This window comes from Leopardus geoffroyi, chromosome C1, assembly GCF_018350155.1.
Source record: "Leopardus geoffroyi isolate Oge1 chromosome C1, O.geoffroyi_Oge1_pat1.0, whole genome shotgun sequence".
Classification (NCBI taxonomy): Eukaryota; Metazoa; Chordata; class Mammalia; order Carnivora; family Felidae; genus Leopardus; species Leopardus geoffroyi.
The window spans coordinates 213,606,705-213,627,366 of record NC_059328.1 but is presented as its reverse complement, the minus strand read 5'-3'; the positions used below and the strand labels follow the sequence as shown (position 1 = coordinate 213,627,366).

The window sequence follows — 20,662 nt, the reverse complement described above, 5'->3', positions numbered from 1 at the left end:
AAATCATGACCTGAGCTGAAGTCAGAAGCTTAACCGACTGAGCCACCCAGGCACTCCAGCAAAGCTTATTTAAAAACAAATGTTTCTGAGCTGCCTAAATATTTCCCTTCGACCACTACAAGGACTTCTTCAGTAAATGATGGCACCCATACCCTCAATCCAATTTTAAAAACTGCAGAGAATTCTTGGAGTCATGAACAAAGGTTGATTTTTTTTTTTTTTTTGGCATAATTTTTCAAATAACCTATAAACTAGTTTAACTTCATCAACATGAAAGTCATGCGTACTCATCCTGACAATCGAGGATTTAGCTCTTTGGGTTTAGGCATTTCATGGTGCGGGGGAGGATACTAGGTCCATTCATTTAAAATCGAGGCTGAAAAACAAATTAAAAAGCTCTTGTCCATTTTGAGATTTTAATATATTTATTTGAAAACCAAGTTCTGTAAAGAGCACACTAAATAGTCCTATATCTTCTCTTCACCAAAGACTTGGAGACAAGGTTCTTCAGGTCAACGCAGAGGCAATGATACATGCAGTGAATAGCGGGTCTCGGCATGAACGTCCTCACAGGCATTTCCCATACGAGCCTGGACAGTCTTCTTCAGAAGAGCAATGAGATCCTAGGGAAGGGGTGAGGGGGAAAGCTAGGGTCATTCTTTTTTTTTTTTTTTTTTAATTGTATTTGAGAGAGAGAGAGAGAGAGAGAGAAAGAGAGTGCATATGTGAGCAGGGGAGAAGATCAGAGGGAGGGAGAATCGTGAGCAGGGTCCACACTAGGCATGGAGCCCAACAAGCGGCTCAATATCACAACCGTGAGATCATGACCTGAGCCAAAATCAAGAGTCAGATGCTCAACGAGCAGAGCCACCCAGGAGCCCCTAGGGTCATTCTTTAAACATTTTTTTATTTTTTATTTTTATTACTAGCTGTTGAAGTCTAAAACTAGCCCCTAACCCTGCCTGTGTCGTCCTAAAAGCTACTTTTTGCTAAGACAGACTACAGTTTTTACACTCCTACTAGACTATTTTATCCTTTTGAAAAGAATAAGAATCCAATTTCTGTGGTGCCTGGCCTGGCTCAGTTGGTGGAGCGTACGACATTCGAACTCGGGGCTGTGAGTGGGCGCAGAGTTCACTTAAAAAAAAAAAAAAAAAAAGGAAGAAAGAAAAAAAGTCCAATTTCTAACTAAAACTTTTATAAGCCATCTTGTAATTAATTGCCTTGAAAGATTTAATCAGGGGGTTTTCAGTAAGGTGTGAGGGTGTTATAAAGGCTTAATTAAGGGGGCTAATGTGAGTCCGTTCATTTCCACATAGACACCGAGTGCTCATTGTATCAACAGTGCCTTGTGCTGCTTGGGTAAAGCTTAGGAAACCAAAGGCTGAAAAATAATTTTCAAAAGTAAGTTTACATAACCAGGAAGTTAGTGTAAATCTCCCTCTCTCAAAGGTCCAAACACTCTCAGAGGCTTGAATATAGTTTCCTACTAATGGCAGGGTTTCTGACTTAATATTTATCTGAGACTTCTGTAAAAAGCTTTCATTAAATGCTGGTCAGTGGGTAACACTCATGGTGCTAGACTTACCACCTGACGTTTAAATGTATTTTTCTTTTGTCATAATGTAATAAATGATACTGTTTTTATTATTTTTATTTCCATTTTAAGTGTATTTATTTATTTGAGAGAGACAGAGACAGTGTGAGTGGGGGAAGGGCACAGAGAGAATCCCAAGCAGGTTCCACACTGTCAGCACAGAGCCTGACACGGGGCTCGAACTCAAGAAACCGTGAGATCATGACCTGAGCTGAAAGCAAGTTGGACACTTAACTGACTTGAGCCACCCAGGTGCCCCTGTTCTTCTTATCTTCGAAGAGTAGAAGAGTAAATTCTTATTTGTCTGACAATGTACATGCACTAGGGTGGACTTAGTAAACCTTGATTATATAGTTCATAGGTTATCTTCAAGTATGTGATGACTACTAACACGATGGGGGAAAAAAGGACAATTTCATGACTTTAGATAGATTATTCCAATCTTCTGCACCTAAAGACCTACTCCAACACTGTTAGAATACTGGAATAATAATCTTTTTCAACTGGACAAAGCTTTGTGTTATAGTCTAATGGACTCCAAAGTACCTTTAAGCACCGTGTCTTATCACATTAGATGTTCAACAGCTTCAGTGAATAAATAAATTATTAAGGCTTTCAGTGCCAAAAGAACTGCCAAAGGAAAGGGAGAGAGAGATCAATCAGTGAGAAGCCTAGACCTGTGTGATCCATGAACCAGGCCGGCCCATGAACTGTAACTGATCTGTAATAAGGGGCTTACATCAAAATGTAAATCAACTCTACTGTGAGCAACTTGTTAGTTCAGCAGACTTTTTTCTAGGGGGAGCAGGTAAGTAAGCAAGGTTTTTTTGATGAAAGAAGCATTGAGTAGATTTACATTCTGGAGCAAGCTCCTTACCTCCTCATGGACCTATGAAAACAGTTTGTAGCCACTTTAGTAGCATTGGTCAAACACTACAGGGCAGAGAGAGTGGAGGGAAAAAGAAAAAGGAACGGGTGGTTATGTGCACAGGAAGAAATCAAAAAGAGGGGAAATTTTAATACCATTTAAGTAAATAGGGATTAAGCATAAAAGGAATGGAAGAAGTGAGACAATGTCTCTGCCTAAAACATTTATGACGTACTGACAACAGATTTCCCTTGATACACAATTTTATTCCACACATACCTCTGGGTCCTTAATCATCGATATACTCAAATGGCTCTGGGGGTTCTGGCTCTTGTTCTTCTTCCTCAATTTTTGGGCCATGGGCTGCCACAGGTTCTACCAGCTCTTCAGTGTCTTCACTGGTGTCCTTCAGGATTATGATGCCTCCAATGGAGAGCTGGAAACACAGAGCAAGGAATGAAGAAGCACAAATTCCACTCATATTTTCAGACTGCTTCCGAGTCTAGGGCGCATATTTGCGAAATGGTACCTTTAAGACTACTCGAATGATTTGGAAGTAAAGGACTGGAATAGAACTACACTTATACTAGACAAAAGTCAGGAAACCTGGGCATCTGTGCCTGTGTGATGCTACAGTGGTGACAGACTGTTCAACAGGGAGAAGGGGCTAATAAGATCTTCCACATCTATTCCTTCAGGAATAGTCTGAAGACTAAACGAGGAAAGCAACGTCAGTGTACATTACAAAGGATAAAGAAAATTGTAATCCATAAGGAATATTTACAAACTTAGCCCAGTGGCTCTGGATGGTAGGAGGTTTAGATGATGCATCCCAAGCGAAGAACAGTAAGCACTTCCAGTATTGCCTCAGTCTGAATGTAGGGAGAACGTCTACTGTCTAAGTATAGATATGAATTCTAATGCCCTGCTACTCAACACATGGTCCTGGACCAGCAGCATCATTACTACCTAGGGCTTCGTTAGAAATGCAGAAAACATAGCCCTACCTAGATCTACAGAACCTGCATTTTAACGAGATCCATAGGTGATATGTGTGCATATTCAAGTTTAAGAAGCACGCTAGTGTACTAGATACTTTATTATTTGTGAGAAAACTATCATTTTGGACACAAAAGACAATCTACGGATGAAAAGCCAATTTTTCTCCGGCAATTTCAGAATGACAGAGAGAACGACATAAATATCACAGATTTACCGATTGTTTTTCACTTTAATTTATAAATCCTTGTGATACAAGACAACAAAGTAGTAGATAGGCAACAAAGAAGAACTATAGTGTAAAAGCAATTGCATTAGCCCTCTCCCAAACATATTACAAGTAAATTCAAATACCAAACTCTTCACCCATCTCTGGTGTGCTAATCTTATCTTATTTTCTTGCCTGTGTCAAAGGAAATGGAAAGCTGCTCTCTGTAATTAAATCAGTCGACAGTGGCAGGGCACATCTGGAAAAACATTATTTCTACCAAAGCACATTAATGGGAAGGAAAAGAAGCACAAGCACATTAGTCAAATGATTCATGTATGTACAAGTATCTCTGCAGTTCAACCTAATCTGATTTTTACTCGTCGGAACTCTGCCCTGCCATGCTATAAAACTGGTGTGCCTTCATGAATTTCTATCTCTATTCTGTTTCTCTTCTCTCAACACCCACATATCCATACACATTAATTTCTGACTCTTTCCCTTAAAAAGTATGCTTTCCTTGCAGAGGAGCCATTTTATGAATGGACCCTGCCTGTGCTATCCATATTCACCCAAGAACAATCACAGTACAAGGCCACTAATCCTCCATGGCCTGCAAGTTTACCTGAACCATTTAAAGGACCAAATGGAGATGAACTGTCTACCAAACGGAAGAAAATATCTACGTTCAACAAATAGGACTTCCAATATTTTGGAAACAGATGGCTCCAGGTTATAACTGTACTATTTTACGCTTAATTGGAATGAAATAATCCAACTCAAATCCTGCAATTATAAACAACATAAGGAAAGAGCCTTTTATAGCTATGTGGTTTAGGTTTATTTTATTCTTTTTTAAGTAATCTTCTATATCCAACATGGTGCTCGAACTTACAACCCTGAGATCAAGAGTCACATACTCTGGGGCGCCTGACTGGCTCAGTCGGAAGAGCACGTGACTCTTGATCTTGGGATCATGAGTTCGAGCCCGTCAGGTGCAGAGATTACTTTAAAAAAAAAAAAAAAAAAGAGTTGCATGCTCTATTGACTGAGCCAGTCAGTCCCTGACCTTTTTATAAAATTTTATAAAATGTTCTTTGTCTCTAGTAACAATTTTTGTCTTAAAATATATTTTTTTCTGATTTAGTACAGCTGCTTCAGCTCTTTTTTTAGTTACTTGTTTGCATGGGATATCTTTCCCCATCCTTTTGCTTTTAATTTTTGAATCTCTGAATCTAAAGTGTGTGTGTGTGTTTAAGATTTTATTTTTTTTTTGTTTTATTATCATTTTTAAATTTTAATAGTTCATTGTCAAGTTAGCTAACATATAGTGAGTATATATAGTGTAGTCTTAGCTTCGGGAGGAGATTCCTATGATTCATCCCTTACATACAACATCCAGTGCTTATCCCAACAAGTGCCCTCCTCAATGCCCAGCTCCCATTTTCCCCACCCATCTCCCCATCAACCCTCAGTTTGTTCTCTGTATTTAAGAGTCTCTTATGGTTTACCTCCCTCTGTTTTATTTTTTAAGTAATCTCTACACCAGACATGGGGCTTGCACTCTGAGATCAAGAGTTGCATGCTCTACTGACTGAGGCAGCCAGGCACCTCATAAAGTGTGTCTCTTAATAAGAGAGCATGTAGTTGGATCCTCTTCTTTTTTATCCATTTGGCTGATCTTTGCCTTTTAACTGGAGTGGTTAGTCCATTTACATCTCATGAGGGTGCCTGGTTGGCTCAGCTGGTAGAGCATAAGACTCTATGTTAGAGCTGTGAGTTCTAGGCCTATGATGGGCCTAGAACTTACTTTAAAAAAAAAAAAAAGATATTTCATCTGATTACTAAGGTAAGACTTACTCATACCATTTTTGCAATTTGTTTTTTGTATGTCTTCTATATTTTTGTTTCTCAATTCTTCCACTACTGGCTTCCTTTGGCATTATGTAGGTACTTTCTAGTGTACTAGTTTATTTTTTTTTTAATTTTTTTTTTTTCAACGTTTATTTATTTTTGGGACAGAGAGAGACAGAGCATGAACGGGGGAGGGTCAGAGAGAGAGGGAGACACAGAATCGGAAACAGGCTCCAGGCTCCGAGCCATCAGCCCAGAGCCCGACGCGGGGCTCGAACTCACGGACCGCGAGATCGTGACCTGGCCGAAGTCGGACGCTTAACCGACTGCGCCACCCAGGCGCCCCTCTAGTGTACTAGTTTAATTTCCTTGTTTCTTTCAGTCTACTTTTGAGTTGTTTTGTCTGGTGGTTGTCTTTGGGGTTACAATTAACATATTAATCTCACTGAAAAATAGCAACTTAACTTCAAAGTATACAAAAACTACACTTCAATATAGCTGTTTCCCCACTCCTTTGTTGTTACTGTGTTATGAACTGAATGTCTGTGTCTTCTCATCCTGCCAATCACATGTTGAAATTCTATCCCCCAAAGGGATAGTATTAGCAGGTGGGCCATTAGCAAGCAATTAGCCCTCATTAATAATGGAATCGGTGCCCTTATAAGGAGAGCCATGAAGAGAGCTTCTTTCCTCTCTGCTCTCTGCCTTGTGAAGACACAATGAGAAGAAGGCCATGTGTAAAGTAAGATGAGGGCCTTTACTAAGATCCCAATCATGCTGGCGTCCTAATCTTGGACTTTTAGCCTCCATAACTGTGAGAAATGTTTGTGGTTTAAGCCATTTAAACGATAGGTGGCAATCTGCTTTAGCAGCCAGAACTATGACATAGTTTAATGCAAATTATGCTTTTGTGCATACATCAATACCAATTTATGACTGCTTAATACAGTTGTCTTTTAAACCAGATAGGAGAAGAGTTACAAAAATACATTTATACTATCATTCGGATTTACCTATGTAGTTACATTTACCAGTGCTCTTTATTTTTTCGTGTGGATTCAAATTACTGTCTAGTGTCCTTTCATTTCAGCCTGAAGCATTCACTTTAGTATTTCCTGTATGGCAAGTTGGCTAGCAACAGAGTCTCTTCATTTTTATCTGGAAATGTCTTAATTTCACCTTCATTTTTGAAGGACCGTTTTGATGGATACAGAATTTTTGGTTGAGAGTCTTTTCTTTCAGCACTATGAATATATCATCCTACTGCCTCCTGGCCTCCATGGTTTCTGGTGGCAAATCAGCTGTTAATCTTATTTAGGGTTCCAGTATATGATGAGTTGCTTCTCTCAAGATTTTTCAACAATTTTATCACGATGGGGCTGGGTGTGGATCTCTTTGGGTTTATCACTCTTGGATTTACTGAACATCTGGGATATGTAGATGAGTAACATTTATAAAATCTGCCAAATTTTCATCCATTATTTCTTTAAATATTCTATGCTTTTCTTTTTTGGGACTCCCATTATCCCATTTTATGTAGCCTGGTATGCCTGGTAGTGTTCCACAGATCTCTGAGGTTCATTTTTCTTCACCCTTTTTTGGAGAGTTGTTCTTCAACTGACCTATCTTCAAGTTTGCCCAAGCCTGCTTGAATCAGCTGTTGAGCTCCTTTAATAGTTTTCATTTCAGTTACTGTATTTTTTAATTCCATAATCTCTTATTTTTTATGATTTCTATCACTTTACTGATACTACTTGTTAAGACATTCTCATACTTTCCTTTAGTTCTTTAAACCTAGTTCCTTTAGGTTTTCAGAAATATTTTAAGTAGTTGATTTAGTCTGCCTAAGGCATCTAGGTTTTTATTTCTTTGTCTTGTAATTTTTTGTTGAAACTGGACATTAAAATAATATCATGCAGGCACTCTGGAAATCAGATTCTCTCCCTTCCCCAGGGTCTGCTGTTGTCTGTTTTGTGACTTTTCTGAACTTCTTCCATAAAGTATTTTTTGCTGTACGTGACCATGTAGTCTCTACTCAACTAAGTGGTCAGCTACGATTGGGCAGGGCTTTCCTTAAACACCTGGAACCAGTAAGTCTCCAGTCTTTGCTGAGGGGCTGTGTGTGCATTAGGGAAGCACACCACCAACAGTCAGCCAGGCAGCTGGCAACTCTTCCTTAGCCTTCACTGCTGGCTTGCTCTGACAAAGCCAGTCTTTTGACTCCTAGATGGACAACGGTTGCAGCTTCCTCTCATTCTGAGCAAATGCTAATAAACATTTAATTTCCAACAGAAACATATCAGTCTTCTCATATGGCCTCATGATATGGAGCGTATACTTTGCTGTCTTCGGTTCTTCGTAATTGTCAAGAACACTGGGTGTCTTGTGTGCTTTCTGTATTCACTAGTTATGTGCTAATAGATCTATTCTTGATATACCCCACTTAAACTGGCAACAGCAGTTTCTAGACACTGTTAGAATACACTCTCTGTAAACATGCCACTTAGATGAACTGGGTAGTCGAGTAGACAGTGACTGCATTTAAGGTGTGTATTGGTGGTTCTATGAATTCATTCATTGTACACTACAGACCAAGTAGTATTAGGTTCTAGTCATAATGAAGGACTAATAGGAAGTAGGAAAAGATCTTCAAACTGTTCCTGCCTTCCTGGCCTGACTGCCTTGCTACCTACAGCCATCTGGTGACTTGTTACCACCATCAACCAATATTTATTAAATTTTCTTAAAAAAAATTTTTTTTTAACATTTATTCATTTTTGAGAGACTGTGAGTGGGGGAGGGGCAGAGAGAGAGAGAGAGAGAGAGAGAGAGAGAGAGAGGGAGGGAAGGAGGGAGGGAGACACAGAATCCGAAGCAGGATCCAGGTTCCAAGCTGTCAGCACAGAGCCCAACACGGGGCTTGAACTCACGGACCGCGAGATCATGACCTGAGCTGAAGTCAGGTGCTTAACCAACTGAGCCATCCAGGTGCCCCATCAATTAATATTTATTAAGAATTTCCCATGTGCCAGATATTGTTTTAGGCATTTTACATATAATGATCTATTTAATCTTTACAACATTAACAGATGAGGAAATTGAAACATGAAAAGATCAAAAGACTTGTCTCAGTTATACAGCTAAGAAATGGCAGAGCTGGAGTATAAACTCAGTTCTACCCAATTCTAGCTCTTCACCACTAAATACAGCCATCTATCCCTGTCCTTCTCTCCTCTAGCTGATAATCTAGTTAGGTAAGACCTTGGCTCACAAGTGTAGGTAAGAGATGCCTTCCACTCACAACTATCAGGGACCACTTTCAAGTTGATGAGAATGGGTTTACTTTTTTTTTATAGAAATCTCATCTATGGCACTGTAGACAGGCCCAGGATCTGGATGTATTAAATGTGTCTACTAACAGCTTTGTTTTCCAGTTATAAGAATGTGGGGGAAAAAAAGACATTTTCATGCTCAAATTATTGTTCAGTGTTTCTAACCTGAAACATTCTTCCTTAGAATAAATTAAATGGCAGAAAGATCCTTTTCAAATTGTAAAATTCAATGCTCTTAAGTGCTTGTGTATTAACTGTTATCACCTTATTCACTCTTTCATTCCTGAGTTAGGTATAATTCTTATTTTACAGGAGAGGAAACTGAGGTAGAGAGAGGTTTAGTATTAGACTTAAGGTTACACAGGCTGTAAATGGTACAGTCAGGATTCAAACTCAGGATGTCTGGTCCTGGAGTCTATGCTGACCTCATAGCTATCACCATGCTGTATTAGGAACTTCTATTATGTAAGCCTCTGGTAGATGAAGGATGCTTGTAGGGTTACCCAAAGGAAAAAAAAGATCTCTCCCAAATCTATATGAAATGGAAGGGAATGTCCTCTCTTTTGCTAAGAGACTGATTTGTTCTAGAGAGCTTTCTCCAATGCTTTGGAGATTTATCCTCCTCTATCAATATGTCATTGTTCTACGAATTAATATCCCACTGGCATATAGCTAAGGGCCATAGATAACTTACTGGTTTGAAAGGCTGGTATCTACAGGTCTCTGGCATGGTCAGGACCTTAAGCTGGGCAGGCATAACTCGGGCTGGGTTATCCAATAACTGGAAGTTTGGCTCAGGTTCTTTTTTCTTCTCTTTTTCTTCCTTTTTTTCTGCTTCGTCCTGGAAAATATGAGAAAATAACCCAACAAAGGTTTACTTCTCTTCCACATCACTGAATAACGTTTGATAAGTTTACTGAGCAACTCCTTTTTAAAATTTTTTTTTAAGTTTATTTATAGTGAGAGGGACAGAGACAGTGTGAGCAGGGGAGGGGCAGAGAGAGACGGAGAGAGAGAGAATCCCAAGCAGGCTCTGCACTGTTAGCACAGAGCCCGATGTGGGGCTCGAGCTCACAAAATTGTGAGATCATGACCTGAGCTGAAACTGAGAGTTGGATGCTTAACCAACTAGGCCACTCAGACATTCCTTTTACTGAGCAACTCTTAGGTACAAAAGGTAGCTAGGATTAGATGTAATGAAAATACAACTAAAGTCATACCAGACTCAGGATGGACAGGACAACTGTGCTTAGGGGTGAGAATGCTATGTAACTTGGTTTTAAAGGATAAGGAAGTTTTTCTACCAGGAGAGACCATAAAAAGAGGGTCTATTTAAACAAATGATATTCTCTTTGCTTGAAAGGGCCTTTTTTTCTCCCAACATCATCTCATTGTCTGAAAATTCTACTCTGCCCTTCAAAACCCACTTTAGTTGTCATTTCCTCCAAGAACTCAACTCTCTTCCAATTAAAACTTTAGGAGTCTCTATGCTTGGAACGGGATACTTACTTAAGGAAGCCAAGAGCAAGGTATGGAAATGTTCACTTACGAAGAACCTGGACCATGATAAAGATAGATATATCAACCCACATGATCACCAAATTATACTTACCACTTCCATTTTCTCCTCCTCTTTTTTTTCTTTTTCTTTTTCCTTTTTTTTAGCCTTGGCAGTAATAGATAAGACAGCAGTGGAAACCTAGAGGAAGTGAACATGGTAAATCGTAGTCTCTTACCTACAAGCTACAAGCCCACAGAGAAATCAGTTCTATAATACTTTGTTTCCTGGAAGTAAGTATCATAAATAACAAAATAACCAGGGAATAAATGCGAAAAATAAGCAGGACATTTATTCATATAATTTTCTACTATAGTCCTCAGGTGATTCTTTAGTTCCTAGAGGCCTGCATCCAATATAACTCTTATTATTACTACTTTTTTAATCTGTAGTCTACCTTGGATGTGGATTTGCTATCATGAGATTCTGAGATATTTGGGTGCTGCATACATTTTTACTTTATAGGGAAAGCACTAGAAAACATAAAAATTTCCTCCAAACTTGGTCATAAAGATCCTCTTACTGAATTAGATGCTCTACAATTGTAATACACAGTGGGTGAATGGTTAGCCTAGAACTACCCTTCTTGATGGGTCTTGCTAAAATCGAAGGTAAAACAGGGACTTTGAAGGCTGGCAGTATTGGTATAAGCTGATTTTGTTTCAGACCTAAAAGCCAGGGGTCTGAAACATAGCTGATGGAACAGGATGTTGTCGTCAGAGATATTCATCACCCACCACCCTCAAATTTGGTCAGTTGTATAATTATCCCCACTTACAAAGTTTACAGCAAATAATCAACTGGCTAATACAGAGCACTGTTGAGAGGAAGACAAGTATTTTCCTTAGTATAAGGTATCAAAAAGGATAATTTTACTGAGAAAACTTCAGGGGCAAGTGCAGCTCTCTAACTCGCGATAGTCTGATTTAACACACATCAGTGAGTATTCTCACACATTGCTGTTAGTAGCGTAAGTTGGTTATATCCATTTTGAAAGGAAATTTAGTTAATATCTATGAAAATAAATAATGTACATTACTTCTAATCAATCACATCTAAGATCCTAACCTATAGATATACTCGTACAAGTGCACAAACACACATGTATAAAGACTCTTATTCTAGTCTCATTTGTAACAGTGACAAATTAGAAACCACCTTAAAGTGTTCATCATGCGAGGAACTGAGAAGACAGATAATGGTATTGTACATAAAGGGAATGCTCTGCAGCAATAAATGAGATCCATATACACTGAAAAACTTAGATACTTTTAAAAATTTTAAGTAGGCTCTACACCCAAAGTGGGGCTTGAGCTCATGATCCTGAGATCAATCAAGTTGCATGCTCTACCGACTGAGCCAGCCAGGCGTCCCCTAAAGATTAACTGTTAAAGTGAAAACAATAAGCTGCAGAACAGTGTGTCAACAATTATTTGTGATATAAAAAGTACTGACATGTGCAGAGAAAACATTTGCAAGGATTCACAAATTATGATTGCTGTGACGTGGGACTTGGATGACCAGGAGAGAAAAAGGGCTTTTACTTTACATTCTTGTGTAATGTTGGATTTTACCATAAGAAGTATTACTTTGAAAATATCTAATTTAAAACATTAAAATATTTAAAACAAACCCAAGTAAAACACTAAGCAGCTTCTATATAGAAGTACAAGCGCTGCTCAAGGGAACAAAGAACCTACCTTTTCCTTTTCTTTTTCTTTTGGTACTTCCAGAGGGGCAGGATATGCAAATGTGGATGGTTTACAGTTTGATTTATACTGAACTTTCGGCATCTGAAGAAATAAAAGAGTTTTCCTCCTTACATTAAAATAACCCAAATCAAGATTTAAGTATTTTATGCTCTTAACAAGCACACAATGCAAAGGAATGCCAGAAGTTTCAATCTAGGCTAAATGTTCTCTTACAAAACTCCCTTACAGGCATCTGTCTTCTTCACTGAATTTGTTTCTAGGTGCTTTACAGAACTACCTGCAGTTCCTTAGACTTTCCTGAGGCTCTGTGCCTGTTCATGGGCACCCCCTTGATCTCATCTCTACTGGCCACACACCCTGCTTCCTAAGTCTCACTCATGGTGTGAGCATCAGATCAACGGTTACCTCCTTTGTAAAGTGTTCTTTGATTAGTTAGCCTGCACACCTAACTTTCATGTACCTTCCTTATACCACTCTAACAATCTATACAAGTCTGAACACGGTTTCTATACCATGTAATCACTCCTTATAAGAGCCCAACATGAGCCTGATGAAAAAGTCAGCTTCACATTACTTAGTGATTAGGTTTTAAAGTTCTCTAGTCAAGGGGCGCCTGGGTGGCTCAGTCGGTCGAGCGTCCGACTTCGGCTCAGGTCACGATCTTGCGGTCCGTGAGTTCGAGCCCCGCGTCGGGCTCTGTGCTGACAGCTCAGAGCCTGGAGCCTGTTTCAGATTCTGTGTCTCCCTCTCTCTGACCCTCCCCCGTTCATGCTCTGTCTCTCTCTGTCTCAAAAATAAATAAACGTTAAAAAAAAAAAAAAAAAAAGTTCTCTAGTCTGAATTTTTCCCTATTTACCCAATTTACACTGACAGAGAATGGTAACTGGCATCATATTTACAGGATAAGAAATCTTGTCTTTTTTTAAGTTTATTTATTTTGAGAGAGACAGAGAGTGCGAGCAATGGAAGGGCAGAGAGAGAGAGGGAGAATCTCAAGCAGGTTCTGCACTATTAGCACAGAGTCCAACACGGAGCTCAAACTCACAAAACTCTGAGATCATGACCTGAGCCGAAATCAAGAGTCAGACGCTCAAATGACTGAGCCACCCTAGCACCCTTGGAATCTTGTCTTTTTCATTCTACTTTCCTTGTAAAGAATGGAAAACAGAGATCAGAAGATTGTGTGCTAGAGGGAAAAGTCCCTACAGATTATACAGGATGCTTCACCACAATGTTAAAGGTTAAAGGTTAGGGACTGGGGAACCTAAAGATTCTTGTTTGGAAAGAATATTTACAAATATTTGCTCAATATTTACAAATGTGAGTAGTTTTATATTGAAACACTTAAAGGATAAATGACTGTATAGCTATACCGGGGGGGGGGGGGGGGGAGTCAATTGGATGAAATACTCAATCTTCATCAGCTATTTTCTGGTCCCAAATTTTTCCACTTTGAAAATTTAATAGAACATTTTAACAGAAGTGATGACCAGATTTAAGAGTTATTTGAAGGTCAAAAGGCTCTGAGAAGATGGAAGAACAAGAAGGTGAATCATCAGGCCACAGGATTAGGAAAGACCTAAGCACAAACCCCACTAAAAAAAACATGGACGGTGTGATGACAGGGGATGTATCACTTCCAGTCCTTGACTTATGTGACTAGTTTCTCTCTGTCAGATTCCTTGGCTTCTCATTGTTGGTCTTGTTTTCTGCCACTACCAAAGAGACATCCTCCTATTTTGCTTTTCCCTTTAGAAATAATCCTTTCTTCCATCAAATACTCTAGCATCATACAACTCTGAAACATGGCCCTGCCTCAAAGCCTCACTCCTTGTTAAGATTTAGTTCAGGTCCTCTTTCTTCCTTGCCCAGATGATCGCAATAGCATTCACTGTAATGGATTTCCACGGATACCAGAATGAGGTTTCTAGAGTGCGAACCTCATCATGTCATTTATCTGCATGAAATCCTTCAATGGCTCTTACAGAACTTCAGTATTAAATAAAATTGGTAAGAGTGAGCTATAAAACCTTTTCGTATTTTTAAATTTGCCTCCTCTCTTACCATTCCCTCTCAACTGATTCATCCAAGGTTACACAGTTAGTAAGGAGACCTGATTTTCAAAACTTCCACTGACACACTCCACTCAACAAGGTGATGACTGAGTTTGAAGGGGAAACAAATATTGGCGAGATGCCAATTCATCTTTAAAATTTCATGAAAATCCTTGTGAGTGGGTGATTAGGTAGGATACAGTGAAGAAGACACACTATAAACGTGAAGTCTTACAAACATACCTTTAAGTCCTTGTTAAGGCCAATGACACAGGTAGGGGTATAAGCCAATGACAGGAAGTGTGAAAGAGGAAACCAGAACCAGAACTGGGTAAAGACAAGGACGCCAACTACAGAAGGCATATGGGTGTGCCCAGTCCTGGACTGCAAGGAGATTGTGACATTATGACCACCTGTAGAAAAAGAGAGAAACCATGAACATGAAACCAGTAGGGCCATAATAAAGATTTCTAAGCACTGCACTACGGAAGCATTTGGTGATTATTTTAAGCATACAGTTCACAAAATATTATATGGAGTAGCTGGAGTTTGTTAGCCAGTGAATTATCTAGGGTTTCCAAAACTGAAGTGCTGTATTTTACAGCACTAGACCTTCATTCTGTATAAGTAGGCATTTTCCATAAAACGAAGCCTAAAGGATATAAAAACTGAATGCTAAATTAAATATTAAAAAAATTTTAATGTTTATTTATTTTTGAGAGAGAGAGAGACAGACAGACAGAGCATTGAGTGGGGGAGGGGCAGACAGATGAAAACACAGAATCCGAAGCAGGCTCCAGGCTCTGGGCTGTCAGCACAGAGCCTGATGTGGGGCTCAACCCCACAAACCATGAGATCATGACCTGAGCTGAAGTTGGACACTTAACTGACTGAGCCACCCAGGTGTCCCACTAAATTAAATATTAATCTACATTCTACACTGGGGCTTTTAATGCTAACAAAAAGTAAAATTTCAGTACACATATTTGCAAACAATAGCAAAGAGGCAAGAGGCAGATATTGTTTGCTTAGTTTTACTCTTTCTGCTTTAGTTATGTCTGATAGTAGATTGCTCCAACATTTTAACTAGCCTTATGACCTTGGACAAATGACTTTACCTCTTAAAGTCTCTTTTCCCATTGGCAATATGAAGGTTTGAACTTGAGCACTTGAACTAGAGTACTATCACTAACAAAAGAAAAATTTTAATCTCTAATCCTTGATTCAGATGAAATTTTTTGAGGACACACAATATGTGAAACAATGAAACCAGAGCTAATTCTATGTAATCAGAAGTTTGGGCTGTTGAGAGTATTATGGCTCAGAGCCGGTCCTGTTCGCCCATTCCTTGCCACATGCCCTAGACTATCCCTTGAAGGAGTGCAGAGAAACAGTTTGAAAACTAGTGAACAAGAGTGAAGATCCAACCATCAGTTAGACAGCTGGATCATTATTGGGCCCTTGAAAGACTAAGAATCTAAGGCTAATAGGGGTTGAAAAGTTGAATGCCTTTAGGAACCAGTCAGGCAAACAAATAAGAAAACTTGGATTGGAAGCAATGGGAAATTGAGGCAAATGGAAAGTTCATGTCATATTTAGAGAGGACATGTTACCAAGGGTGTAGGTCCAGGGTCACTAGGTAATTTTGTTTTTAAAAGCAGATTAGAATCTGGATTTTGTCCAATATTTTGCACATTTTGTTAGGCACACAAAACAAAACATGTTTAAGTCCGATATGGCCCACAGGCTGCTGTGTTGAAGACTCTATATAAAGTACTAGTGCTGGACCCCAGAACTTTGAGACCCCAATCTTTTAGTTTATATAACATAGCCTATAAATGGCACTTGTCTGTGCCTAGTCACCATCCTAATTGAATTCCAATTCTGGATCCCTACTGCTCACATTTCACTTTTTTTTTTGGAGATTTTAAGTAATCTCTATACCCAACACGGGTTCAAACTTACTACCCAAGATCAAGAGTCACATGCTCCTCCAAGTGAGCCAGCCAGGCGCCCCATACATTTCACTTCTTTAAACCTCAGTCTCTCCCAGATGCCTCCATATTAGAGTCAGGAAGTACTAATTCTACTACACTAAAAAGCACTTTAATTTTTTATAAGAATCGGGGTTCAATTGTTCAACCAAATAACCTAGATTTTATCTGGAAAAAAAATCAGGTGTACTTTGTTTTTCCAACAGGAATGAGTTATACACATTTATTGTCTGCTTGTACTTTTCTCTACTCAACCTCCCCCATTCACTGAATGCTTACAATATATATTGAGAATCTTGAACAAAATGCTGAAAGCGATCCTGAGGAGTCTCTAGTCTAGTGGGGAAGACAGATAACTAGATAATTAGACCAGAGCAGGCAAGCATTAGGATAGAAACCTGTGCACTAGTGAGAACATACAGCTAAGCATGCCTTGGCACCTACCCCAACATGAGACTGGGCAGGGTAGAGCAGAGGGGAAGGCTTCCTAAAGAATGCGATCTTTGATTTAAGTTTTGAAGCTGAATTCCCTTTTATTTCAATGAAACACATTTTCTTCAGACTTAAGAAACTAAACTAGCTTTCTGTTCTAACAGTCGGGAGATTTACTACAAAATAAGAAAGAGTTTGTCCTATTGATAGTGTTTTCACAGTTTTGCAAACTTCAACCATAAACCTTAATTTTTGCCTTTTCTCCCCGAAGAGACCATATCATTGAGTGAATTCTCAAATTTCAGTCATTCCTTTGAAGTTGCCCTCCAGATTTTCTCCATTACCACTAACTTCTGAGAGCCAGAATACATGACTACACATTTTTTTCTAATGCAGTTGCAGCCTAGTTTGTAGGGGGACAGGACACTGACAAAGTAGAAAGGGGTGACAGAATAATTATGCTTGTAATAGTGAACACGACACTACAGAACCTTTATATACTAAATGACACTAAAGTAAGTAAGGCAAAAAACATAAATAAAAAGAGAAATGCAAAAAAAGCATCAAAACTTGACTGGTCCATAACAATTCAAAGAGATATTCACAAAAGGAAGTGAAGGGAGAAAGGCCTGAAAGAGTAAGGAAGAGGGGAGAGAAAGGACTTCCAGTAAAGACAGCGAAATGAAGCCGAAACAAGAGAATTATCCTCCCCCAATTTTTTGTTTTTTTTTTTTAATTTTAGAGAGAGGGCAGAGTGGGGGAAAGGGGCAGAGGGAGGGGAGGAGGAGTGGGGGAGAGAAAGAGCAAGAGAGGGAGAGACAGAGTGAGAGCAAGAGAGGTAGTGCGCGTGTGCGCATGAAATAGACAGAGAGAGAGAGAGAGAGAGAGAGAATGAGAATCTTAAGCAGGCCTGAGCTGCTTGACCTGAGCTGAAATCAAGAGTCACACACTCAACCGACTAACCAACCCAAGCACCCTTATTTTCCCCTAATTCTTAACAAACAACTCTGATATAGCAGAAACCAGCAAGAAACCGTAGTAGCTCTGAATGAACAAGGGTTGTAGTGTAAAAGTACAAACTTCAAAAACTGCAGCTAAAAAATAAATGAATACATAGAAGATTATGGAATAGTAGAATGTTACTCCTAAACCCTACTTAAAAAACCAATTATCCAAAGTAGCCAATCTCAAATGGCTACATACTGTATGATTCCAACTATACAATACTCTGGACAAGGAAAAACTAAAGCTACAGTGACAGTAAAAAGTCCAGGGGTTGCCAGGGACTGTGTGAAAGGAGGGAGAGATGAAAAGGTGGCACAGAGGATGTTTAGGACAATGAAACTATTGTGTATGATGTAATGGCGGATATATATTTATGCATTTGTCAAAACTCATAGAAAGTGAACCTGAATGTGGGATGCTTGGGTGGCTCAGTCGGTTAAGCGTCCGACTCTTGATTTCAGCTCAGGTCACGATCCCAGGGTTGTGGGATCGAGTCCCATGTCAGGCTATGTTCTGAGCATGGAGTCTGCCTGGGATTCTCTTTCTCTCTCTCTGCCCCTCTCCCCACCTTGTGCACTCTTTCTCTCTAAAAATAATAAAAAAAATGAAATTAATGAAATTAAAAGAAAAAGAAAGTGAACCTGAATGTAAACTAGGGACTGATAAAATCCAGCCAATTAAGTGTCAAGCCGTAGTACAGATACCCAGGAAAAAGCAGCAGTAATTAAAGAAATGGTGATGAGCACTGAATCCATTCAAATATGGAACTAAGACTAAACTGTAAGAATTACAATTTCACAAGAGGATGTAAACATTATAAACCATGACAATATAAAAATATTAGAAGGCGATGAAGAATAAGGAAGAAGAAATTATGACATGTCAATGTCTGTATTATTCATATATGGGAGAGAATCGATACCACTGAGAACTGAAATGTTTTACTAAAGTATCTATGGAGTATTTTCCTTATTTATACACAGCTACAAAGAACTGTCTTTAAATTAAAAAGACACAAATAAATTGTGCCTTAACCACTAAAAATTTAAGCAAAAAACTCTTTTTGGACAATGAAAACAAAACAAAAACCCCCATGTGACAATGGATTAAGAGAGAAGACTAGCGGCCTCAAACATTTAGGAGAAAAAAAAAAAAACTAACTCCTGAGAAAAGAGAGAAAAAAGAGAGAAAAAGACAAGAGAGAAAAAGCAAATAAAAGATTTCAGCAAAATGAAAAGAATTTAGGGAGGAAAAAAAGTAGCATCAGCAAAGAAACATAAAAAGAAATCTCTGGCAAATATAATCAAGAAAACACTCTCAGCAAGTGAAAACCTGGAGAGATTAAGAAAACTTTAAAGACATAAAAGGACTGCAACTTCTTTTCCTGACCTCCTACAGAAATATACATGCATTTCTAGTTGACCAAGAAAAGACTGACTATAGTAGCTATGGCTGAGAGTGTTTTCATTAGAAGATATACAGATGGCTAATCAATTTGAGAAAATATTCACTGAGTAACAGAACTGTTATGAAAACCTTGAGATACTATTCTTCACAGCTTTCAAATTAGCAAAGATCCAGGTACTAGAGCACACGCTTCTACCTTGGAAGGGTAGCCTGTCTCTGACATCAAGCATAATGTAGAGGTGAAGAGTGTGAATTCAGGAGCTAGATGGCGGTTACACTCTGTATTTATTAGGTAAATATTCCATACATCCTATTTTAAGATGATTTGGCTGCTAGAATTTGTCTAAAACCTATTTTTTTTTCTCAAAATCTTTCCAGTGTCAACTTGTTTCAAATTGATATATACTAAGAAAATTAGAGAAAAAAAATCCACTCTGAGCACTTTATTAAGTGATAGGTACTGTTTTAAAAGCTTTACATGGATTTTTAACCCTCCCAACACCACAAGGTAGACTTTACAAGACAAGAATATAAACATGGGGGAAAACTTCTCAAGGTTATACAGCTACTACCATAAAGGGCCTGGGACTCAAACCCTAACAGTCTGCACGCTTAACAACTCTACTAAAGTATTTCTATGAATTCTAGGCTCCACATTTTCTACAGGAATAATTTCCCCCAGACTCAATTTCTACTATGTCATAGAGCACATAGTTATTACTTCAATAGATTTAGTTTAAATAGATTAACACATCTGGAAGATTTAACATTTACCTGCATCCAGTATGCCCTGGGCCAAAATAGCGCCAAACTTGGCCATGACATCATCATGTTTATCATTGATAACTTTGGAATACAGCTGTCTGAACTGATTCACCTGTATGAACAAGAAAAAGAATTATAGTCAAATTCTCTACATTTGCGGTGTCATTTCAGAACAGGGAATAGATTGCTCAAATTATAATGAAACTTGAGTTCTGAATTTTACAACATTTAAAAAGAGAGAGAGATATAAACCAGACTTGAAAGCAGAAAAGTTCCATGGCTGAAATCATGGGTGTTATGACTTTTCCTGTGTGGGAGTACCAGTTCTGTTTTCAATCCTCATTCCACAGTGGATGATTCACACTCATGGGAATGCTGAATGCGATTTCATATCGCACCACGGTTAGTTAGTAGGCTTAAACAGTTCAAGCAAACACTGAGGACTTCATTGTACTGTGAATTACAGCTATTTTGCTTACCATAACCACTACTAGCAGGCATAGTCCTTCAATTCTGTCTTCAAATAAACTACCCTTTACTGAAGTTGTGTGAGGTATATTTTGGATTTAGTGTATATGCACACATATTAATTTTTGAGAACATGTCACAATAATTAGTCTCATCAAAAAAAACACCAAAATGGAACATGTGCTAACTTAGGATGGGATACCCAGTAATTTTGTTTGTTTCTTTATTCTTTTCTATATTTTCTAAAATTAATATATATTACTTTTACAATTAAAAAAAATAAAGTTTATAAAATAAATATTATCAATGTATTTGCGATTCCTTTAAATCTGTTCGGGTGACAACAAAGGAACTATTTTACGCTTCTTCCAGGTCTTACACTTCTCTGTTTTCCCACCAGTGCTTTTCA

General features: G+C 38.6%; 1 protein-coding gene across 1 annotated transcript in view; it reads right to left on the bottom strand.

Moving 5' to 3' along the window:
* Window positions 1–402: 402 nt before the first annotated feature.
* Window positions 403–20,662, bottom strand: part of PSMD1 (proteasome 26S subunit, non-ATPase 1) — a 95,507-nt gene continuing 75,247 nt past the window's right edge. The window contains exons 19-25 of the mRNA XM_045481686.1: window positions 19,795–19,897; window positions 14,426–14,595; window positions 12,117–12,209; window positions 10,471–10,557; window positions 9,553–9,699; window positions 2,745–2,901; window positions 403–623 (exon numbers count right to left, since the gene is read on the bottom strand). Coding sequence (XP_045337642.1) covers window positions 2,755–2,901; window positions 9,553–9,699; window positions 10,471–10,557; window positions 12,117–12,209; window positions 14,426–14,595; window positions 19,795–19,897 — 747 coding nt within the window. The 3' untranslated portion in view covers window positions 403–623; window positions 2,745–2,754. The remainder of the gene's footprint in view (window positions 624–2,744; window positions 2,902–9,552; window positions 9,700–10,470; window positions 10,558–12,116; window positions 12,210–14,425; window positions 14,596–19,794; window positions 19,898–20,662) is intronic.